This window comes from Cervus elaphus, chromosome 10 (genome assembly GCF_910594005.1).
Source record: "Cervus elaphus chromosome 10, mCerEla1.1, whole genome shotgun sequence".
Classification (NCBI taxonomy): Eukaryota; Metazoa; Chordata; class Mammalia; order Artiodactyla; family Cervidae; genus Cervus; species Cervus elaphus.
Genome location: NC_057824.1, coordinates 25,528,658 through 25,554,628, shown reverse-complemented (window position 1 = coordinate 25,554,628; position 25,971 = coordinate 25,528,658). Strand labels below are relative to the sequence as shown.

At 43.3% G+C, this 25,971-nt stretch overlaps 1 protein-coding gene across 4 annotated transcripts in view; it reads right to left on the bottom strand.

The window, feature by feature from the left end:
* SNX29 (sorting nexin 29) overlaps positions 1-25,971 on the bottom strand; it is a 580,903-nt gene that overhangs the window by 278,851 nt on the left and 276,081 nt on the right. For all 4 annotated transcript variants that reach the window (XR_006343074.1, XM_043914342.1, XM_043914345.1 and 1 more), the window contains one exon: positions 7,439-7,545. Coding sequence is in view for 3 of the 4 variants with exons in the window: in XM_043914342.1 (XP_043770277.1) it covers positions 7,439-7,545 (107 nt within the window). In the remaining variant the exon portion in view is untranslated. The remainder of the gene's footprint in view (positions 1-7,438; positions 7,546-25,971) is intronic.

The following is a 25,971-nucleotide window of genomic DNA, read 5'->3' as shown; positions in this document are numbered from 1 at the left end:
AAGGGAAGAGAAACTGAAGAAGAAAGAATATATACATGTACATATACATACATATTTATGTATGTATTCATACACAAATACACATACATATTCTTCCCTGGTGGTTTAGACGGTAAAGCGTCTGCCCTACAATGTGGGAGACCCGGGTTCGATCCCTGGGTCGGGAAGATTCTCTGCAGAAGGAAATGACAACCCACTCCAGTACTCTTGCCTGGAAAATCCCATGGATGGAGGAGCCTGGTAGGCTACAGCCCATGGGGTCCCAAAGAGTCGGACACGACTGAGCAACGTCACTTTCACCATACATAATACCTGTATGTATAACCAAATCGCTATGCTGTACACCTAAAACTAACAAGATATTGCAAATGAACTATGCTTCAATTTTAAAAGATAGAATATTATTTAAAAAATACACAAAATGAGTAGTTTGAAGAAAGAGACTGCCTGTGACTTTTATCGTGGAGCTAGCTCACACGTGCACAAGGGCACAGGGAAGCCTGGAAACACGCCTCCTTCCCTCCCAGCTGCTCCATTCCCAAGGGGCAGCGCAGCGGTGCTGGGGACAGGGCTGTGGCTGATAATAACTGGAATTAACGCAGAAAGCCAAGCAAAGGGAGGAAGACCTGGGCTTAGCCGTCTCCCATGCATCAGGTGCTACGGTTCCTTCCTCAGCAAAGTGAAGAAGGCGAACAGAAAGCCAGAGGCCCTGCAATACTGTTGGTCATAAGAAATAGGAGGAGAAGTAGGCGGCAGACGATGAGACCTTTAGATAGCATCACCGACTCAAGGGACATGAATTTGAACTAACTTTGGGAAATAGTGAAGGACAGGGAAGCCTGGTGTGCTGCAGTCCGTGGGGTTGCAAAGAGTTGGATACAACTTCATGACTGAACACACATAAGAAATATACATTTGGTCTTGGCCACAGTTCTCAGTTCCTAAAACCCTTAGAATTTCTTAAGTGTTGAAAATGAACACTTAGAAAGAACACTTAGAACGCCTTAGAAAGGCGTCTTTTGTTACATCAATGAGGTGACTTTGAGAATCACCTAATGATGGGGGCTGGGAGCCAGAAGAACCAACCCCCTGATTAGAGGGTTAGAACTTCCTGTCCTACCTCCTGGCCTCCAGGGAGGGGAGAGGGGCCGGAGGTTGAGTCAACCATCTGTGGTCAATGATTTCATCACTCCTGCTCTGTAATGAAGCTTCGGTTTTTAATGGACAGGACAGGGTTCTGAAAGCCTCCAGGCTGGTGAACACATGGGTCTGGGGAGAGCAAAGTGGCTGGAGAGGGCATGGATGCCCTGTGTGCTGCCCCACAGGGCAGCATCTTTCCCTATGTGTCTTGTCCTATGTGTCTTGTCCTTTGTGTCTTTCCCCACATCTTGTCCTATGTGTCTCTTCCATCCGGCTGTTCCTAATTTACATTATTCTACAATAAACCAGGTATCTAGTGGGTAAAATGTCTGAGTTCTGTGAGCTACTCTAGCACATTAGGGCTTTCCTGGTGCCTCAGATGGTAAAAAAATCTGCCTGCAATGCAGGAGACCCGGGTTCAATCCCTGGGTTGGGAAGATCCCCTGGAGAGGGAAATGGCAACCCACTCCAGTATTCTTGCCTGGAGAATCCCATGGACAGAGGAGCCTGGCAGGCTACAGTCCATTGGATTGCAAAGAGTCAGACATGACTAAGCACGCGGCTGAGCACATCTTTTATAGATACAGCTTGAAATACTTAGGAGTGGAAAGATATGAAAACTCAAAATACCACAAGAAACTGGAGAGTAGGACGAGAGAGAGATGAAGCAAGACTGGCCAGAAGTTATTATACCAACTGTCAAAGCCAAATTATGGGTGTTTGGAAGCTGATGAAACTCTTCCATTTTGGTACCTTTCTAAAATAAAAAGATTTTGAGAACTCCTTGGAGATTTGGCCTTGTTAGTCATTCACACTTTATTGGGAATTATCCCTAGCCCTCCAGAAAGGAGGATTCCTCACCAGTCTTCATTCACACATAACAATTGCACTTCAATACCCAGTTTTGAAGGGTAAGCAATCTTTCTTCCCCTTAGGAAGTGAGAGCACAGTCTCAATCCACCCAGCAACATGGAATATTAAAACATAAAAACAAACCCACATCAAATGCTTCATTTTGAGTAACAGTTTAATGGAGATCTCAGTTCAGAGTTTGGTATTCTGAACCCTTACACAGAACCCAGGCTTTTATTTAAAAGTCTGTTTTTGTTTGTATAAAAATGACTCTCAGATCCATCAAGAGTGTTGAAACCCATTGGTGCTGATATATGAAGCCAGCACTGCTGGTATAACTCCTCCCAAGGCCCTGGCTGCTTCAGGAACTCTTCCGTTTTATTAAAATGATGATTACATTCACAGTTATCCACAGCATGTGATTATGAATGTATTTTTTACCAGCTTGATGCTTAAGCTTACTTCTCCATTAATAGTAACTCTGCCTTTATAATGAGAACAAATGCCACTAATACACATTTATTTCACCCATGAGCAAAAATTCAGGGACTAACTACATTCACACAGTAAATGATAAGTATCCTATAATTTGAAAAATCAATCAACAGCTAGCTGAGTCCTTCCACACAGGAGGAAGTAAAGATCTGTTTGCTGAGGACGGACTGGCAGCATCGTACACAGCACACAGGCAGGCAGACAGCGGGGGAGCGGGGGCGGTGAGCAAGACTTAGGACAGCGTGGAGAAGGCAGAACAAAGGAGCCTGGACGGACAGACAGACAGGAAAGGGAAAGGCATCTGCGCATCACAGACACTTACGAAGCTTCATGTCAACTAAGGCAGCGGTCCCCAACCTTTCTGGCACCAGAGACCGCTTTCATGGAAGATAATTTTTCTACAGACCGGGGATCGGGGGGTGACGATGGTTTGGGGATGATTCAAGTGCATTACATTTACTGTGCACTTTATTTCTATTATTGTTACATCCACTCCACCTCAGATCATCAGGCATGAGATCTCAGAGGTCGGTACCCCCTCTAAGGTACCCGAGCTAAGGTACTTTGGAGGTAACTAACAGAGACAGATTCTAACCTGAGCAACAAAGGAATTACTATGAACAGTCAGGAAGTTGGGAGAACTTGGCCCAGAGAAGGAAATGAAGCCAGAAGAGCTCTGGCCAGTTCACACAGGAACAAACAGAGTCGTCAGGACTTGGCTGTTGAATAAATGGCCTCTCAAGCATTCTTGCCATTCTTGGTCAATTCGGCAGCTAAAGCCCCAACTGCCGTGGCTCAGCTCACAGGCCTGCCCCCGGGCCTAAGGAGGGCAGGGTTTACCCCCCAACTGGGATGGCAAGACATGGTGGGGCCACCATTCCTCCAAAGAACATCGGTGTAGAAGGGAGAAAGCAAGCACAAGGGAACCTCCTGTCCACTCCAGGCACTGAAGCAGATTCTTTACATTTAATCCTCAAAGCAACCCTACCAGTAGGTATTACCTTCCCAAGTTTACTGACAGCAACACTGAGGTTCAGAGAGCTCAGGTGACCTGCTCAGGGGTACACGGTGGTGAGGGGGCCAAGCTGAACTCAGTCTGATGCAGGACACCTGTGCTCTCCAAGCCACCAAGCTATAGGAGGCGATGTGGGTCCAAAATCTGAATGCCACCAATATTCTCCATTTTTCTTGATGGCCACTGCTAGGGAAAAAGTGGGAAATGAGTCCAAATCAAGAGAACTGTATTTGAAAGTGTTAAAGAAGAGTCTTAGAGCAGATCTATCTTGGACATGTCCAGTATCTTTCATCCTCAATGCCCTTGGTGAGAACAAATCCATTTCCTCTGATGCCGAGATCTTCAGGAGGGATGGGAAGCGGACAAAAGAAATTTCTGAGCATCGTCACTGACAGTCCCAAAGAAAAGGGGAAGAACACTTGAGAAGCTCCGATTAGATACCCAAACTGCAAAACTGCTGAAGACAAAGCTCAAGGAGCCCATGAGGCAGGTGCCACTCTATGCCTGCACCTCTGGCCCTTCAAACCTGATTCTTAACGATCATAATGGACGTGTCTTCCTCACCCCCACCCAGACCGGGAGCTTCCCCAGAGGCAGATACTGTGTCTTGTTCATCTGTGTAACCTACTGATGAGCCTTGGCTATTCAGATGCTACCCACGGATGAAACATCAATGACTTTGCAATCAAAAATGGAGAAAAACTCAGTCTAGGGAAGAAGAAGCCATTTGAAGAACATCTCTGCTTCAGACTCACCTCTCTGTTGGCTCACTTTCTAGAGTCATCAATTCTACTGCTCCCGGGGGAAGGGAAGCCGCTGAAGGTGGAGAACAGGGAGCTGAAGGCTGGACACTCGGTAAATATGTGCTGGATGAGTGGGTACCGCCCATCTGTCACTCAAAGTCCCCTCCAGACTCTCCAAGCTAAAACTCCCCCTAAAACTGACCGTCAGAAAAACATGTGCCTCCTCCAAAGAGCCCTGATTCCTCTTATTAGATATGGAATCCCCTCCACCAGGATGCTCTGAGTGGAAGGCATGCCCTGCACAACTCCCTCTCTCAACCTGAGCGGTGAGGGAGGTCCATCTATCACTCTTTGAACATGACCCTGAGTAGCTGAACCCACTTGATTGGCTGTCGTCCCATTCAATACTTATAAAGCTCCTACTGTGTGCTGGAGCTGAACTGGGCGATGAACATACCCTGAAAAAGTCAACAGCCACAGGTCGCCAGAGGAGCTCCCAGCCTGGCATTCTCCCACAAGTCGCTTCAGAAGCAGGCTGGTACCAGAGCAGATAGAACGAGTTTCTTCCTCATGTGGTAAGTGAGGGTGTGAGCGAGGCCCCCTCCAGCAGGTTCAAAATCGCTGATCGGCCACACATCTGTCAGCTACCGCTGGGGAACCCCTCATCTCCCTCCATGCCTGGCTCTCTGGGACCACTGCCTAGTTCTCTTCAAAGACTCTTCCTCAGGGAGCCCGGCCTTCCAGTACACGGCAGGAAGATGGGTCTGGGCCCTGGGGCTAGACGGCCTGAGGGATTCGAACTCAGCCCTGCTTCTTATCAGCGGAGGAACTCCAGATAAGCTACTTCACGTCTCAAAATCTCACGAGTGGACAGCAGCTTCCTCAAGGAACTTGGCTGAGGACCGCGAGGGTTCACAGACGTGATGTCACAGCACAGCCAGCAGAATTCAAAGTGAGAGCTGCCAGCAGGCTGCCAGGATTACCGTGGCTCTTACATGACGTTTGATATTAGTATTCTTTCCTGCCAGATTAACCTACACCTGCCAGGACTCTCTTCCATCCTGTTTTCAAAAGCTGACCATCACAGGGGGTCAGGAACCATCCTTGCACACTCCTCCAGCCCGGGGCCCCTGAGTCTCACCAGCCACTATGTATGGTGTTGCTCTGGGTTCTGAGCTTTCGGTCCAACTGTGTGCAGGTGGGCGGAATGGTTTTCATGCTTTGAAAGACACTTAAAGAAAGAAGGTTCGGGAACTCCCATTTCGTTGGGATGAATCAGAGGAGAGTCATTCAATTGTTGGGGTGTTTTAAATAGTCACATTACTTCAAACGAAATGTTTTTACTTCTTTTGCCCTTTTGAAATGCAAAGAGCAGCACGTGGACTCTTCCCCCACATCCTTTCATTACTCCACTCCAACGTGTGTTTACAACTCCTTCTTGGTAAAAACCGACCCATTAATAAAATGACAGACGAGCATCACAAAGAATGGGCTTGATTAAGGCCAACAGAGAGGGTTTGGCAAAAGTCGTGACAAAATGCAGCTCGAAGGCTTATTCACAAATGAAAGATGGCTGACAGGACCTCACTTGGCAAACAAAAGCAATGAAAAATCAGTGCAGGGTAGTGAATGCCACAGGAGGACCATCTCTACTCCAACTCCACCACTCACTGAGCTCACTGACTCCTCTTCTCCCAGGGGTAACAAAGACATGGAGAAGGTTTAAGGCTGGCACGATAAACCTTCCACCCCGACTGCCATTCCCTCTGATGTAGGAGTTCAACACCGAGCTCTCTCGCAGGCAACAAGAGCAACGATGTCAGGAGGTGGGACACCAACTTCACATCGGACACCTAGATCTTGCCCGCCCGTCAGTGCTGGAACACAGTGAGGTGGTGAGACCCTCTCACAGTCACAGCGGGTGGGGACAGGGCACCCAATGAACACCGAATCAACCAGCCAACCAACTGAGCAGTCAGCCCATGAACGGACCGTGGTGCTTCCTCAGTCGGTCAGGCAGTTACTTCCTCCTGACCCCCTTTTTCAAGCTCAAGCTTCCGATGAGCATGTCAGCCCCCTAGATTGCCGCCCCAGGCCCAGAGTCCAAAGGAATACAGGGACAAAAGCGCTGGCCTCTATGCTTGGCAGGTCTGACGACATCCTTACAAGTGGACAACTTGTCCTGGTTTCCCTGAAGGGACAGAAGCTCCCGACCCGTTTCCCTCTGGCCAGAACCCTTCACCCTTCATAGCTCAGTGGCTCTTCATTCACTCAGCAACCAGAGACATCCCTGTCCCAGGAGAATTGCAAATACTTTCTTTCAAGGACTGTTTAGCTAAAGTCACCACTTGGCAACAAATGGCCAGTGAGAATACAGAGATGGAAGAGAGCCTCTGCCACCCAGAGACTCAGAGGCCGCCAGTTCCTGAGGGTAAGGGTCTTGCTCCTCTCTCCACCTGGGCTTTCCGCCACCAGCCAACTCTGGTCTCATGACCCCACAGAATAAGGGTCCACGGATGGCCGTGGTGGTGGCAGAGATCCTCCAGGTGTTAGGGGAACCACTGACCAGAACCACCCACCCTGGCCAGGCCCCATAGTAACTCACCTGCATGAGTTATCTTAAGCAGGAGGTCCTGGGAAGGAACACGGAACTAACAAGCTACCACCAACCGGAAGAATTCGGGAAAGGTCCAAAGGAAAGAGGAGACACCAGCCCACAAGTCCCACCAACCTTCCAGAATGCGTTCCACTGGAATCCTCCTTGGCTAAGTGATGCACACGCCACTAGGAAGGTCCCAGAGTCAGAGAGACTGGCCAGAGACAGCCCAGAAACTAACCGCATCATGTGATTCTAGCAGTCCACTGCATCCGTATTATCCCATTTCTCAGCACAAAGTTGTATATGATATTCTCTGTTTTAAATATTCTCCAAATCCAACTGTTTTATTATTCTTCACATGATATATGTTTTCTCTCTTACCACAGGTTTCTCATTAAATGATATCTTTCAAAGAACCACATCTTAGGTTTCTGTATCAATTACAACCATTTTATGTTGTCTGTTGGTGAGGGAGGTGGTGGGGAAGTGTCCACTGGTTGTTTTGCTAACATCTGTCTAACATGCTGGGCCCGTATCTGAAAAGTCCTCTAAGCAACCAACATCGGGGATACACATTGACGCCATCAGCCTTACCTCGATGAGCTTTCTTTCATAGGAGCTTGCAAGTTCCTCGGCGACTTCTCCGGGTTTCTGCTCAGGGACTGTAACTTCTCCATCAACATTCCAAAGATTTGGGACAACTTTTAGGAAAAGAAAGAATTCCATAAGTAACTTAATCAACCATAAGTCCCTCAATTAAAAAAATTTTTTTTTTTCTTCTTTTCCAAATGGCTTCTCTGGAAAGAAAGCTCTTGCTAAAGAAGAAAAAAAAATTACAGTTACTAACTACTTCCACATTGCATCATTTTCACACAAGTACAATAAAGTGAATGATAAGCTGTATTTAAAAATGGAATAACTGTCCTCGAGATAGACGCACAGAAGTCTAGGGAACGATCTTGTCACTACTTTCCATTTCAGGGAAAACAGATGATGCTTTGGCAAGATACAAGAGCCTACATGTGCATCTTCTATGTTGGTTAATTTTCTTTTTCTTCAACAAAAAAGTTTTTCAGGGAGATAGTACCTGCCTACACCATGAAGTGAAATGGCAGTAGGGCTGCTCAGGTAGCATTTAGAATCAAGGAAGCTTCTGGAAAAAGTCCAAAGCCAGTGCACAATGACAATGCAAAGACATCTCCATGAGATACTGGCTCTCAGATCAGCACAAGAATTAGCACAGTACTGTAAGAAACCTTCACACTGTTCTCCACAATGACTGCAGCAATTTATACTCCCGCCAGTGGTGTAGGAGGGCTCCCATTTTCCAACAACATCTTCAGCATTCGCTATTGGTAGACTTACTGATGGCCATTTTGACTGTTCTGATTTGCATTTCTATAATAATTAGTGATATTGAGCTTCTTTTCATGTGCCTGTTGACCATCTGTATGTCTTCTTTGGAGAACTATCTGTTTAGGTCTTCAGCTCATTTTTGATTGGGTTGTTTTTTCAATATTAAGCTGTATGAGCTAAAAATGGAGTTACCATAGGATCCTGCAATTCTAGATTCTGGGCATCTACCCAGAGGAAACTTAATTTGAAAGGATACATGCATCCGAATTGACAGCAGCATGATTTACAACAGCCAGGACATGGAAGCAAACTAAATGTCCATTGGCAGATGAATGGTAAAGAAGATGGGGTACATATACAAATGAAATACTATTCAGCCATATAAAGGAATGAAATAATGCCATTTGCAGCAAGACATACAGACCTAGAGACTGTCATACTAAGTACAGTAAGTCACACAGAGAAAGACAAATGTCATAGGGTATCGTTTATATGTGGAATCTAAAAAACTGAGGCACATGAACTTCTTAGCAAAACAAAAATAGATTGACAAAGAAAAAAAACTTATGATTACCAAAGGTGGTAGTTCAGTGGTGGGTATATCAGGAGTTTGGGATTTACATATATATATGACTGAATATAAAAACAACAAGGGCCTACTGTATAATACAAGGAGCTACACTCACTATCTTAAAATTACCTGTAATGGAAAAAAATCTGAAAAGAAAGATAAATATGTACAACTGAATTACTCTGCTATATCCTTGAAGCTAACACAACATTGTAAATCAACTACACTTCAATAAAAAAATCTGCACAGTAGATGCCCATAGAAACTGCTTTTACAATAAAAACTGATAAAATATGACAGAAGTAGATAAAACCTGGAAAAGAGCCAGATAATTCCAAGTTAAGTAGGAGAACAAGAGTAGGAAAAATGCCCACATGAGCAGTTGAGAAGATCCAGTGGTGTGATTTAAGACTGCAGACTCGTGCCGGGTCTGAAAACAAGCATCAGGGATGCAGAGGCCTGTGTGTCCTGAGATGAGACCCCTGGATGTTGCAATCAAGTGTGATAAGACGGCAACGAAGCAAAACAGGAAGCTACGCCTAGTCCTCCGGCCACTGGGACATGGGAGGCATGGATGCTGGCCAGGCACTCAGGCAGAACTCAACACTGGGAAAGACTAAGCAAAGTGGGAGTGGCTTCTGGGCCTGAACTGCTCAGAGGCTCCGCCTTCAGCCCCTCAGGGAGCCTCCATCAGGCTACAGCTCGTCCGGGCATCTGAGTGACCACCCAGGACATGCTGGAATAAAACCGTAAGGGATTTCCCATCAGGAAGCTTCCATAAGCCTCTTACTCTTATCCATCAGAGGGCAGACAGAATGAAAACCACAGTCACTGAAAACTAATCAAACTGATCACATGGATCACAGCCTCATCTAACTCAATGAATCTATGAGCCATGCTGTGTAAGGCCGCCCAAGATGGACGGGTCACGGTGGAGAGTTCTGACAAAACACGGTCTACTGGAGAAGGGGATGGCAAACCACTTCAGTATTATTGCCTTAAGAACCCCATGAACAGTATGAAAAGACAAAAAGATACGACACTGAAAGATGAACTCCCCGGGTCGACAGGTGCCAGATATGCTACTGGAGAAGAGGGAGAAATAACTCCAGAAAGAATGAAGAGACAGAGCCAAAGCAAAAACTACGCCCAGCTGTGGATGTGACTGGTGATGGAAGTAAAGTCCATTGCTATAAAGAACAATACTGGTTTTGGAATTAGGGTGATGGTGGCCTCATAGAATGAGTTTGGAAGCTTACCTTCATCTGCAATTTTCTGGAAGAGTTTGAGTAAGATAGGTGTTAGCTCTTCTCTAAATTTTTGGTAGAATTCAGCTGTGAAGCCATCTGGTCCTGGGCTTTTGTTTGCTGGAAGATTTTTGATGACAGTTTCGATTTCCTTGCTTGTGATGGGTCTGTTAAGATCTTCTATTTCTTCCTGGTTCAGTTTTGGAAAGTTATACTTTTCTAAGAATTTGTCCATTTCATCCAAGTTGTCCATTTTATTGGCATAGAGCTGCTGGTAGTATTCTCTGATGATCCTTTGTATTTCAGTGTTGTCTGTTGTGATCTCTCCATTTTCATTTCTAATTTTGTTAATTTGGTTCTTCTCTCTTTGTTTCTTAATGAGTCTTGCTAATGGCTTGTCAATTTTGTTTATTTTTTCAAAAAACCAGCTTTTAGCTTTGTTGATTTCTGCTATGGTCTCTTTAGTTTCTTTTGCATTTATTTCTGCCCTGATTTTTAAGATTTCTTTCCTTCTGCTAACTCTGGGGTTCTTCATTTCTTCGTTCTCTAATTGCTTTAGGTGTAGAGTTAGGTTATTTATTTGGTTTTTTTCTTGTTTCTTGATGTAAGCCTGTAATGCTATGAACCTTCCCCTTAGCAGGAAAACTACAGGCCAATATCACTGATGAACATAGATGCAAAAATCCTTAACAAAATTCTAGCAAACAGAATCCAACAACATATTAAAAAAATCATACACCATGACCAAGCAGGCTTTATCCCAGGAATGCAAGGATTCTTTAATATCCGCAAATCAATCAATGTAATACACCACATTAACAAATTGAAAGATAAAAACCATATGATTATCTCAATAGATGCAGAGAAAGCCTTTGACAAAATTCAACACTCATTTATGATTAAAACTCTCCAAAAAGCAGGAATAGAAGGAACATACCTCAACATAATAAAAGCTATATATGACAAACCCAGAGCAAGCATCACCCTCAATGGTGAAAAATTGAAAGCATTTCCCCTGAAATCAGGAACAAGACAAGGGTGCCCACTCTCACCACTACTATTCAACATAGTGTTGGAAGTTTTGGCCACGGCAATCAGAGCAGAAAAAGAAGTAAAAGGAATCCAGACAGGAAAAGAAGAAGTGAAACTCTCACTGTTTGCAGATGACATGATCCTCTACATAGAAAACCCTAAAGACTCTACCAGAAAATTATTAGAGCTAATCAATGAATATAGTAAAGTTGCAGGATATAAAATTAACACACAGAAATCCCTTGCATTCCTATATACTAACAATGAAAAAACAGAAAGAGAACTTAAGGAAACAATACCATTCACCATTGCAACAAAAAGAATAAAATACTTAGGAGTATATCTACCTAAAGAAACAAAAGACCTATACATAGAAAACTATAAAACACTGATGAAAGAAATCAAAGAGGACACAAACAGATGGAGAAACATACCGTGTTCACGGATTGGAAGAATCAATATTGTCAAAATGGCTATTCTACCTAAAGCAATCTATAGATTCAATGCAATCCCTATCAAGCTACCAACGGTATTTTTCACAGAACTAGACCAAAGAATTTCACAATTTGTATGGAAATACAAAAAACCTCGAATAGCCAAAGTAATCTTGAGAAAGAAGAATGGAACTGGAGGAATCAACCTGCCTGACTTCAGACTCTACTACAAAGCCACAGTCATCAAGACAGTATGGTACTGGCACAAAGACAGAAATATAGATCAATGGAACAGAATAGAAAGCCCAGAGATAAATCCACGGACCTATGGACACCTTATCTTTGACAAAGGAGGCAAGGATATACAATGGAAAAAAGACAACCTCTTTAACAAGTGGTGCTGGGAAAACTGGTCAACCACTTGTAAAAGAATGAAACTAGAACACTTTCTAACACCATACACAAAAATAAACTCAAAATGGATTAAAGATCTAAATGTAAGACCAGAAACTATAAAACTCCTAGAGGAGAACATAGGCAAAACACTCTCCGACATAAATCACAGCAAGATCCTCTATGACCCACCTCCCAGAATATTGGAAATAAAAGCAAAAATAAACAAATGGGACCTAATGAAACTTAAAAGCTTTTGCACTACAAAGGAAACTATAAGTAAGGTGAAAAGACAGCCCTCAGAGTGGGAGAAAATAATAGCAAATGAAGAAACAGACAAAGGATTAATCTCAAAAATATACAAGCAACTCCTGCAGCTCAATTCCAGAAAAATAAATGACCCAATCAAAAAATGGGCCAAAGAACTAAACAGACATTTCTCCAAGGAAGACATACAGATGGCTAACAAACACATGAAAAGATGCTCCACATCACTCATTATTAGAGAAATGCAAATCAAAACCACAATGAGGTACCATTACACGCCAGTCAGGATGGCTGCTATCCAAAAGTCTACAAGCAATAAATGCTGGAGAGGGTGTGGAGAAAAGGGAACCCTCTTACACTGTTGGTGGGAATGTAAACTAGTACAGCCGCTATGGAGAACAGTGTGGACATTTCTTAAAAAACTGGAAATAGAACTGCCATATGACCCAGCAATCCCACTTCTGGGCATACACACTGAGGAAACCAGATCTGAAAGAGACACGTGCACCCCAATGTTCATCGCAGCACTGTTTATAACAGCCAGGACATGGAAGCAACCTAGATGCCCATCAGCAGATGAATGGATAAGGAAGCTGTGGTACATATACACCATGGAATATTACTCGGCCATTAAAAAGAATTCATTTGAACCAGTCCTAATGAGATGGATGAAACTGGAGCCCCTTATACAGAGTGAAGTAAGCCAGAAAGATAAAGAACATTCCAGCATACTAACACATATATATGGAATTTAGAAAGATGGTAATGATAACCCTATATGCAAAACAGAAAAAGAGACACAGAAATACAGAACAGACTTTTGAACTCTGTGGGAGAATGTGAGGGTGGGATGTTTCAAAAGAACAGCATGTATACTATCTATGGTGAAACAGATCACCAGCCCAGGTGGGATGCATGAGACAAGTGCTCGGGCCTGGTGCACTGGGAAGACCCAGAGGAATCGGGTGGAGAGGGAGGTGGGAGGGCGGATCGGGATGGGGAATACGTGTAAATCTATGGCTGATTCATATCAATGAAAAAAAAAAAAAAAAAAAGAACAATACTGCATAGGAACCTGGAATGTTAGGTCCATGAATCAAGGTAAATTGGATGTGGTCAAACAGGAGATGGCAAGACTGAACACTGACATTTTAGAAACCAGTGAACTAAAATGGACCAGAATGGGTGAATTTAATTCAGATGACCATTATATCTACCACTGTGGGCAAGAATCCCTTAGAAGAAATGGAGTAGCTCTCATAGTCAACAAAAGAGTCTGAAATGCAGTACTTGGGTACAATCTCAAAAATGACAAAATGATCTCTACTTGTTTCTAAGACAAGCCATTCAATATCACAGTAATCCAAGTCTATGCCCGAATCACTAACGCTGAAGAAGTTGAAGGTGAACGGTTCTATGAGGACTTACAAGACCTTCTAGAACTAATACCAAAAAAAAAAAAAGTCCTTTTCATCATAGAGGACTGGAATGCAAAAGTAGAAAGTCAAAAGATACCTGGAGTAACAGGCAAGTATGACCTTGGAGTACAAAATGAAGCAGGGCAAAAGCTAACAGAGTTTTGCCAAGAGAATACACTGATCATGGCAAACACTCTCTTTCAACAACACAAGAGAAAACTCTACACATGGACATCACCAGATGGTCAACACCGAAATCAGACTGGTTATATTCTTTGCAGCCAAAGATAGAGAAACTCTATACAGTCAGCAAAAACAAGACCAGGAGCTGACTGAGGCTCAGATCATGAACTCCTTATTGCCAAATTCAGACTTAAACTGAAGAAAGTAGGGAAAAGCACTAGACCATTCAGGTATGACATAAATCAAATCCCTTATGATTATACAATGGAAGTGACAAACGGATTCAAGGGATTAGATCTGATAGACAGAGTGCCTAAAGAACTATGGATGGAGGTTCGTGACATTGTACAGGAGGCAGTGATCAAGACCATCCCCAAGAAAAAGAAAAGCAAAAAGGCAAACTGGTTGTCTGAGGAGGCCTTACAAATGGCTAAGAAAAGAAGAGAAGCAAAATGCAAAGGAGAAAAGGAAAGATATACCCATGTGAACACAGAGTTCCAAAGAATAGCAAGGAGAGATAAGACAGCATTGCTAAGTGATCAATGCAAACAAATCAAGGAAAACAATAGAATGGGAAAGGCTATAGATCTCTTCCAGAAAATCAGAGATACGAAGGGAACAGTTTCATGCAGAGATGGGCACAATAAAGGATAGAAATGATATGGACCTAACAGAAGCAGAAGATATTAAGAAGAGGTGGCAAGAATACACAGAAGAACTGTACAAAAAAGATATTCACGACCCAGATAATCACGATGGTGTGATCACTCAGCTAGACTCAGACATCCTGAAATGCAAAGTCAAGTGGGCCTTAGGAAGCATCACTACAAACAAAGCTAGTAGAGGTGATGGAATTCCAGCTGAGCTATTTCAAATCCTAAAAGATGATGCTGTGAAAGTGCTACACTCAATATGCCAGCAAATTTGGAAAACTCAGCAGTGATCACAGGACTGGAAAAGGTCAGTTTTCATTCCAATCCCAAAGAAAGGCAATGCCAAAGAATGCTCAAACTACGGCACAATTGCACTCATCTCACACACTAGTAAAGTGATGCTTAAAATTCTCCAAGCCAGGCTTCAGCAATACATGAACCGTGAACTTCCAGATGTTCAAGCTGGTTTTAAAAAAGGCAGAGGAACTAGAGATCAAATTGCCAACATCCGCTGAATCATCGAAAAAGCAAGAGACTTCCAGAAAAACATCTATTTCTGCTTTATCGACTATGCCAAAGCCTTTGACTGTGTGGATCACAATAAACTGGAAAATTCTGAAAGAGATGGGAATACCAGACCACCTGACCTGCCTCTTGAGAAACCTGTATGCAGGTCAGGAAGCAACAGTTAGAACTGGACATGGAACAAAAGACTGGTTCCAAATAGGAAAAGGAGTACGTCAAGGCTGTATACTGTCACCCTGCTTATTTAACTTATATGCAGAGTACATCATGAGAAACGCTGGGCTAGATGAAGCAAACGCTGGAATCAAGATTGCTGGGAGAAATATCAATGACCTCAGATATGCAGATAACACCACCCTTATGGCAGAAAGTGAAGAAGAACTAAAGAGCCTCTTGATGAAAGTGAAAAAGGAGAGTGAAAACTTTGGCTTAAAACTTAACATTCATAAAACTAAGATCATGGCATCTGGTCCCATCACTTCATGGTAAATAGATGGGGAAACAGTGGCTGATTTTATTTTTCTGGCCTTCAAAATCACTGCAGTTGGTGATTGCAGCCATGAAATTAAAAGACGCTTACTCCTTGGAAGGAAAGTTATGACCAACCTAGACAGCATATTAAAAAGCAGAGACATTACTTTGTCAACAAATGTCCGTCTAGTCAAGGCTATGGGTTTTCCAGTGGTCATGTATGGATGTGAGAGTTGGACTGTGAAGAAAGCTGAGCGCCAAAGAATTGATGCTTTTGAACTGTGGTGTTGGAGACGACTCTTGAGAGTCCCTTGGACTGCAAGGAGATCCAATCAGTCCATCCTGAAGGAGATCAGTCCTGGGTGTTCATTGGAAGGACTGATGCTGAGACCGAAACTCCAATACTTTGGCCACCTGATGCAAAGAGCTGACTCGTTTGAAAAGACCCTGATGCTGGGCAAGATTGAGGGCAGGAGGAGAAGGGGACGAAAGAGGATGAGATGGTTGGATGGCATCACTGAGTCGATGGACAAGGGTTTGGGTGGACTCCGGGAGTTGGTGATGGACAGAGAGGCCTGGCATGCTGCGGTTCATGGGGTCGCAAAGAGTTGGACAGGACTGAGCGACTGAACTGAACACACTAGCAAAATAATGCTCAAAATTCCCCAAGTGAGGCTTCAACAGTACATGAACTATGAACTTCCAGATGTTCAAGCTGGATTTAGAAAAGGCAGAAGAACCAGAGATCAAACTGCCAACATCTGTTGGATCATGGAAAAAGCAAGAGAGTTCCAGAAAAACATCTATTTCTGCTTTATTGACTATGCCAAAGCTTTTGACTGTGTGGATCACAATAAACTGTGGAAAATTCTGAAAGTGACAGAAATACCAGACCACCTTCCCTGCCTCCTGAGAAATCTGTATGCTGGTCAAGAAGCAACAGTTAGAACTGGACATGGAACAGACTGGTTCCAAATTAGTAAAGGAGTACATGAAGGTTGTATATTGTTACCCTGCTCTTTTAACTTATATGCAGAGCACATAATGTGAAATGCTGGGCTGGATGAAGCACAAGCTGGAATCAAGATATTTGCTGGGAGAAATATCAGTAACCTCAGATATGCAGATGACACCACCCTTGTGGCAGAAGACAAAGAGGAACTAAAGAGCCCTTTAGATGAAAGTGGAAGAGGAGAGTGAAAAAGCTGGCTTAAAACTCAACATTCTAAAAAGGAAGATCATAGCATCTGGTCCCATCACTTCAATGGCAAGTAGGTGGGGAAACAATGGAAACAGTGAGAGACTTTATTTTCTTAGGCTCCAAAATCACTACAGATGGTGACTGCAGCCATGAAGTTAAAAAATGCTTGCTCCTTGGAAGAAAAGCTATGACAAAACTAGAGAGCGTGTTAAATAGCACAGACATTATTTTGCTGACCAAGGTCCATCTAGTCAAAGCTATGGTTTCTCCAGTAGTCAAGTATGGATGTGAGGGTCAACCCATAAAGAAAGATGAGCACTGAAGAACTGATGGTTTTGAACTGTAGTGTTGGAGAAGACTCTTGAGAGTACCTTGGACTGCAAGGAGATCAAACACTCAATTCTAAAGGAAATCAGTCCTGAATATTCAATGGAAGGACTGATGCTGAAGCTGAAGCTCCAATACTTTGGCCACCTGATGCAAAGAGTCCACACACTGGAAAAGGCCTTGATACCAAGAAAGACTAAAGGCAGGAGGAGAAGGGGGTGACAGAGGATGAGATGGTTGGATGGCATCAAGTTCAATGGACTTGAACTTGAGCAAATTCTGGGAGATGGTGAAGGACAGGGAAGCCTGGCGTGCTGCAGTCCATGGGATTGCAAAGGTCAGACATGACTTAGCGAATTAACAAGGACAACACAACAGAGACACAATAAAGAGTAAGTATTGATTTTTTTAAAGTCTTTCTAAAGGCGCCACCCTTACAGAAAAAGAGAATAAAAAAAACACAACAAAATTTTAAAAGCTGAGAAGCAGACCAGCAACTGGTGAATAATTTGACAGACCTGAGAAAATTTCATTCTCAGCTGCAAGTGGGCAGCTCCAAAATACACTCTGCTTAAAATGAACAACTTGCCTAAACTGCTGAACAAGACACTTCTAGGAGTAAGGGTGAACACCAGCTAACAGTCCAAAGAAGGGATTAACGAGACGGTCTTAAGAAGCAACTAGCAGATGACTAACGGGCTTATTCTTTGGAAATGGTGGGGAAAATAAAAAAAAAGTAGCTGTGCCTAAATTGAAGGTAGGGGTATCTTACTGACAATAGAGGTAAAAACAATACATAATAAACTTTTGAAGTTCTCCCATTTTTCTCCCCTTTGCAACTCCCAGTGTGTTAGTCACTCAGTCGTGTCCAATTCTTTAGGACCCCATGGACTATAACCTACCAGGCTCCTCTGTCCATGGATTTCTCTAGGCAAGAAAACTGGTGTGGATTGCCATGCCCTTCTCCAGGAGATCCTCCTGACCCAGGGAGTGAACCTGCGTCTCCCACATTGCAGGCAGATTCTTTACCATCTGAGCCACCAGGGGACCCACCCACCCACCCACCCAACTCCCAGAGCAGCAGGCATATACCTCTAGGCAAACAGATAGCGCGATCCTAAGAATCTACCAGCCAAAGAGAAAAGACCTAAAAGGGCTCAATGTGGGAGGCTTTTCAGGGAAATGGCACAGCCCCATCACCCCACCAGGAAATGATCAGGGATAGTTTTTAATCCGTGTTTTAGTGCCCCACTCTTGCATGTGAGAAGACAGTCAGGAATCACCTTATATTTGAGGCAAGCCCCTAAAATAAAAGACAGGGACTAGAATAAACAAACAGAGAAATCAAGCTGTAGGAAAGGAAAATTATTACGCAAGAAGAACACTTCAAAAGCAAACTATGTGTCATACTCCCAGAGAGACGAGAAGGGGCAAGTTGAGAAATAGTAGAGAAGGATGTTTGAATAAAAAACCCACAGGGTGTAAGAAAGCACTTTGGAAAGCAAAACCCTGACAGCAGAAATGCAACACCAGGCACAAGGGGATAGAAGGTAAAGAAGCTTCTAGAGAGCAGAGCCAAAGGATGACAAAAGAGAGGACAAAAGAGGAAGTCATGAATTACCAAGTGAGGAGAGCTCAAGAAAGGAAAAAGTAAAATAATAGAGGAGGAGGAAGTCAAAGACACAATTCAGGAAATGTCCCAGAACCAAAATGTCCCAGACATGAGTGTTGAGGTCGCAGAGCTCACCAAGAATGAGCTCCATGAGGCCAAGCTCGATGATGAGAGATGATCCCCTGCTAACAGTGAATTTCCAGAACACAAGAGACAAAGACAAGAGGGCCTAAGGGCCCAGAGTGGAAGGAGAATTTTTACAAAGGATAAAAAATTAGAAATGGCATAGGATTTCTAAACAGCATCAGTGTAAGCTAGAAAACAGTAAAGAGCTATCTCCAACATCCTGAGAGGAATGATTTCCAACCTAGAATTATCTACAGATCCAAACCACATAAGAAATACTAAGGACGTTTACAGACAAGCCACCTCTCAAAAACTTTATCTCCCACCCAAAGAAGAGAAGAAATCTAAGATGAGGAACACAGAGATGCCAAGATATAGGGGATCCAACACAAAAGTGAGTGTGAGGAAATCCTTCATGACAACTAAAGTAGAAGAAACTCACAGGGCCATCATGGATAAATGGATAAACAAAGTGTAGTGTGCCAACACAATGGGTCATTGTATGAAAGTGTGAAAGTGAAAGTCACTCAGTCGTGTCTGACTCTTTGCAACCCCATGGACTACAATCCATGGACTACAGAATTCTCCAGGCCAGAATACTGGAGTGGGTAGCCTTTCCCTTCTCCAGGGAGTCTTCCCAACCCAGGGATCGAACCCAGGTCTCCCGCATTGCAGGCAAATTCTTTACCAGCTGAGCCACAAGGGAAGTCCAATGGATTATCATTCAGCTTTAAAAAGGAATGAAATGTTGACCCATGTCACAATATGGCGGTACCTTGAAAACATGATGCTGAGTGAAAAAAGCCAGACACAGAGGCCTCATACTGTATGATATCATGAAATGCCGAGAGGAGGTACTGATCTCCAGAAGTTGGGAGGAAGGAGTGATGGGGAGTGATTGCTAATGAGTATTGGCTTTCTTTCTGGGGTGATAAAAATGTTCTAGAAAATGATGCTTGGACAATCTTGTGAATGAACCAAAAAGCACTGACCTGTGCACTGAAAGGGGTGAATGGTACAGCAGATGAATTACACTGCAATAAAGGGGGAGTGAACTGGAGAGTACAGACGCATGGAGGAGTCAGGCTTCTTCCAGCTAAAGGTCGGAGGACTTCCAGGAGAGACCATCTCAGAATGACACTGATGACTCCAGTGTTTGAAAATACTGAGATTTATATAACTGAGGGAGCATCTGGAGTTGAATTAGTGAAAAGTGCACATAATACCAAAAAAATTTTTAAACTCAGAACAGTTAAGTATTAACTTTGAAGAAATGTAAAAGTTGTCCAAAAATACTGATCATGTATGTATCTCATGGCTGAGCTATAGAGTGCAATTTTAGAGTCATAATAATGTAATCATGGACCACTGATCGAACCAAAATGATTACATGACTGTGCTAGATTATATGACAACTGGAGGGTGTGTGTGTATGTTTGTGTGTATTCATGTGTGTGTGTACACACATACTTCAAGGGTGTGAAGGACCAGAGAATGCTACCCTTCATCTTCCACAATAAGAAATCAATAAACAGGAGGAGAAGGGGACGATAGAGGATGAGATGGTGGGAAGGCATCACCAACTTGATGGAGATGAGTTTGAGCAAGCTCTGGGAGTTGGTGATGAACGGGGAAGCCTGGTGTCCTGAAGTCCATCCAGTCACGAAGAGTCGGACACGACTGAGCAACTGAACTGAACAACTTTTAAAAAAAATTAACAAGAAGCAATAGACAAATTATTCAGAGATATCAAGGTAACTACTGAAAGAATCAGTTAAAAGCTTAAAGTAGGAATTTGCTGGTGGCACAGTGGATAAGAATCCACCTGCCAATGCAGGGGACACAGGTTTGATCCCTGGTCCGGAAAGATTCTACATGCCTTACAGAAACTAAACCCATGTGCCGTAACTACTGAAGCCTGTGGGCCTAGAGCCCGTGCTTGGCAGCAAGAGAAGTCACTGCAATGACAAGCTACAATGAAGAATAGCTCCCACTTGCTGCAACTAGAGAAAGCCTTCTCGCCACAATGTAGACCCAGCAGAGACAAAAATAATTAATTAATTAATTTTTTTAAAAAAGGTTTAAAGCGTTTGCTTGTGAGCAGTGGGAAATGGGGGAAGATGGTGGCTGGAAGCATTAGGTCTTTTATCGACAATGCTCATATTGTACAAAAACTCAATTCTCTGAAAAACTAAATTCAATTTTATTTGGTGAAAAAAATCTTTAATCTTCAAATAAAAAGCTGAATGCATTTCCTCTAAGATCAAGAATAAAATAAGGATTCCCACTCGCCACTTTTGTTCGGCATAGCATTGGAAGTCCTAGTCATGGTAATCAGACAAGAAAGAGAAATAAAAGGAATCCAGATTGGAAAGGAAGAAGTAACACTATCACTGTTTGCTGATGACATGACATTATATATAGAAAATCCAGAAGATAGCACTAAAAAACTACTAGAGTTCATTAATGAACTCAGTAAAGTTACAGAATACAAAAACAATATTCAGAAATCTACTTTATTTCTATACATTAATAATGAACTATAAAAAAAGATAAATTTAAAAAACAATTCCACTCACTGTCACATCAAAAAGAATAAAATACCTAGGAACAGATCTAGGCAAGGAGGTAAAAAATCTGTACTGAGAAAACTATAAAGCACCTACAGAAGAAACTGAAGACAACAGGAAGAGGCAGAAAGATACACTGTGTCCATGGACCAGAAAAACTAGTATTGTTAAAATGACCATAACACCCAAGGCAGTCTACAGATTCAATGCAATCCCTATCAAAATACCAATGGCATTCTTCACAGAACTAAAATACTTCTAAAAATCTGTATGGAAATAAAAAGGCCCCAAATAAACAAAACAATCTTGAGAAGGAACAGCGCTGGAGGCATCACACTCCCTTGATTTCAGACAATACTACAAAGCTACAGCAATCAGAACAGTAAGGAACTCACATAAAAAAGGACAGCAGGAGCAACAGAACAGAAGAGAAAGCCCAGAAATAAACCCACACACTTTCGGTCAATTAATCTAAAGCAAAGGAGGCAGGGATATACAACGGGGAAAAGATAGCTTTTTCAACTAGTGATGCTGGGAAAACTGGACAGATACATGTATAAGAATGAAATTAGAACATTCTCTCATACCATGTACAAAAATAAACACAAAATGGATTAAAGAACTAAATATAAGACCAGAAACTACAAAACTCCTAAAAGAAAACATAGGCAGAACACTGTTCAACAAAAAGTGTAGCAATATTTTTTCAATGTTCCTAAGGCAAAGGAAGCAAAGCAAAAAATAAACAAACGGGATCTAATTAAACTTAAAAGCTTTTGCACAACAAAGGAAACCATAAGCTACAACAAAAAGACAAGCTACCAAAAGGAGAACATATTTGCAAATAACATAACCAATTTGTTATCTGTATCAGGACTTCCCTCATAGCTCAGTTGGTAAAGAATCCACCTGCAATGCAGGAGACCCCAGTTCGATTCCTGGGTCAGGAAGCCCCGCTGGAGAAGGGATAGGCTACCCACTCCAGTATTCTTGGGCTTCCCTTGTGGCTTGGCTGGTAAAGAATCCTCCTACAATGCAGAAGACCAGGGTTCAATTCCTGGGTTGGGAAAATCCCCTGAAGAAGGGAAAGGCTACCCACTCCAGTATTCTGGCCTGTAGAATTCCATGGACTGTATAGTACACATGGGGTCACAAAGAGTCAGGCACGACTAAGCGACTTTCACATAACCAATAGGGGGTTAATATCCAAAATATGTACACAGCTCAATATCTAAAAAACAAACCACCCAATTTTAAAATGGTCAGAAGACCTAAATAGACATTTTTCAAAAAAAGATATACAGATGGCAGACAGACACATGGAAAGATGCTCAACATTGCTAATCATCAGAGAAATGAAAATCAAAACCACAGTGCGGCATCACCTCACCCCTATCAAAACAGCTAATCATCAAAAGACCACAAACAATAAATGCTGGTGGGAAAGTAAACTGGTGCAGCTTCTGTGGAAACAGTATGGAGGTTCCTCAAAAAGGTAAAAATAGAAATTACCATATGATCCAGCAATTCCACTCCTGGATATATATCCAAAGAAAATAAAAACACTAATTTGGAAAAAAAAATACATACACCCCAGTGTTCATAGCAGCACATTATTTACAACAGCCAAGACAGGGACACAGCCTAAGTGTCCATCAGCAGGTGAATGGAAGGAGACGTACCTCTACAGCTTACAGATTAATATCAGGAAAGTGAGGGGCGCCACCTCTCTACGGGCAAGGTCAATCTGTGGTGAGGTACCAGAAGTCATTTGTCCCTTTAGCTGAAGTTTGTACAAGCATCACATCTGATCAGTGTGTTTTCAAGCCCAAAAGATTTCATCTGCCATGGGAGCAAGAGAACATGCAGGTGTTCAAGAAAAGCAGCACAATAAAAGTGTGAGTAACACCAAGTCATATGAGAGCCAAAAACGGCAGCTTACAGCACCGCTTCCTCCTCTCCGCACATCCTCCAGCAAACCAGTCACCCTGGAGAGGGTAACTGGGAGTGAATCCTGCACATCAAATCTGAACAACAGATACACACCTCTGTGACTGATTGCACTTCACGCTTATTGTTGCTGTTTTAAGATATCCGTTTCCTGAGAGTGATCTATTAGTCTGGGCACAGAAAGACAACTCAACGGCCCAGAAGGAAACAATCTGGGTCCAAAAGAGCTCACTCCGAATTCTAGAACAGAAGTCTTAAAAACACTGGCTAGCAATGCTGTCTCAAGCCTAAACTTTTTCATTAACAATCTTGGTCCATAGTTTGTGTTACTCTGATAGTGTTCAGAACTTGACCTTCTGCCCTGCTCAAGCACTGCACAAAGAGGACAGAAAGAAACTCTGACCCATGTGTTTAGATATTTCAACCGTGGATGAGAAACTTAAGTTCTATAGTAGCCTGCCTCCATCTGCAATTTAATTTCCGTGGTTTCAGATACCTGTGGTCAATTGTGGTCCAAAAATATTATATGGAAAATTCCAGAAATAAATAATTCATTAAGTTTTAAATCACATATCATTCTGAGTAGCATGGTGAAATCTTGTACCATCCTACCCTGCCTAGGACATGAACCATCTCTTTGTCCAGTGTATTCCATGCTATATATACAACCTGCCTATTAGTACAGGACAAAACAGCATATATGGGATCTGTTATCCACAGTTTCAGACACCCACTGGGGGTCTTAGAACATGGCCCTGGAGGATGGCGGCCAGGGGGTGGGGGGTGGGGTAAGGGAATACAGTGTCGAAAAGGCCAAAACATAAGTCCAAAAGCAAAATGGAGTGAGGGCTGGATTTAATTTGCTAAACACAATTTGAAAGCTACATCCACACACAATGGGTCTTCATAAAAATAAAACAGTGATATTGCTTCATCTTACTTGGCACTTTGGAGGTGACCAAGCATCTTCAAATGCGTCATTCACGGGAACCTCCATGCAGGACTCAGTCTGGTCAGCTGGGGTTGGTGCCAGAAGTGAAGCTATCTAGGTTATCTGTCTAGCACAGAACGCCTTGTAACCCAGGCGACCTACTTAACATCCACATTATTCACGAGAAAATCTACACTTTATTTACTTGTACAAACTCTGAGCAGTCAGCAGTTTTCTCCTGTATGTATTTCCTTGATGGCATAATTATCCAAGTTAGATTCCAAACGGAAAAAAATTGGCAAAAATAATAAGCCTTCTCTCCTTACACCCAGAGAGACACGGAAAGTGTGTCTGGTACAAACACATTCACTTTAAATCAGAACTATTTTTCATGTTCTAGAAAAGCTGTGGGTTTGTTAGCACCACTAGCAGGTTATTTACACTTAGAGAACACGACACAGTTTTTCACCTCCTTGCAGCCTGCCAAGGTGTCTGTGATAAGTCACCTGAAATAAGCAGACGCTAAGCTGGTCTCACTAGCAGGCAAGGCACCAGAGAACACACGGGGTTTTTTGCCTAAATTATTTTAAGCCAAACTTCGGCTACCACGGAGAGCAGCCTGGCAAACAGTACGATAAGATTATTGTTTTCCTTTCAATTTGAACAATCTTAGCATGACCCCAGCTGCAAACAGTATGAGGTGCAGGCAGTGGAGAGGATAAAAAACCACTTAAAATTCAGAGATGGTTCCCTTGAACATTCTTATGGACACGAGGAGGTATGCCAGGTCCTGGGAGAGCGGGCCGGGTGTGGTGTGACGGGAACTGGGGACACCTGGAAGCTCCAAAGGAGAACCACTCCTCCTGGGTATGGTGACAATGACCCTTACGAGGCAGCGGGGACCCACACCTGTTCCAGCAAAGGAAGGAGTCTTCATAGTATCAGCATCCACCATTCTGAGCGCTCGCCGCCGTGGCAAGGGGAGGGTACAGTGAACGAGACAGCCCGTGCTCTGCCATCAGACAGACACCAAGTGCAAAGTCTGGTTCCACCACTCACCAGAGAGTGACCCTGGGCAAGTCCTTCCTTCACTCATTCAACAGCTAGCTACTTACGATTCATTACATGCCAGGCACTAGACACGCACGCACGCGCAGTCTCTCAGTCATATCTGACTCTTTGAGATCCCACAGACCGTAGCCCGTCAGGCTCCTCTGTCCATGGGATTATCCCGGCAAGAATACGGGAGTGGGTTGCCATTTCCTCCTCCAGGGGATCTTTCTGACCCAGTGATCAAACCCATGTCTCCTGTGTCTCCTGCATTGGCAGGCACATTCTTTACCACTGAGCCACCAGGGAAGCCCTTTCATAATAACTCTTGCTTTTGTTGTTTGGTTGCTAAGTCGTGTCTGACTCTTTGTGACCCTGTGGACTGCAGGACGCCAGGCCTCCCTGTCCTTCATTATCTCCTGGAGTTTGCTCAAACTCATGGGCACTGAGTTGGTGATTCTATCTAACCGTGTCATCCTCGGCCACCCCCCTTCTCCTTTTGCCTTCAATCTTCCAAAGCATCAGGGTCTTTTCCAAAACAGTCACAGGATGAAACACCATAAAGCAGGCAAAGCACTCAATTCATGCGCAGCCAGGGGTCCAGATGCGGTTACCACTGGGGTCATCCTTCAACCCCTTCTGCCTTGCCATGCACACTGCTGAGCACGTTACTATATATATTACCTACTGCTCTCCCAGTGAACATACATGGCAGATATTATTAACCCCAGAGAAACGAGTTTCCGAGGCGTTACGGGATGAGCCCAAGGTCAGACAGGTACCAAAGGGCAGGTTCAGGGTGAAACCCAA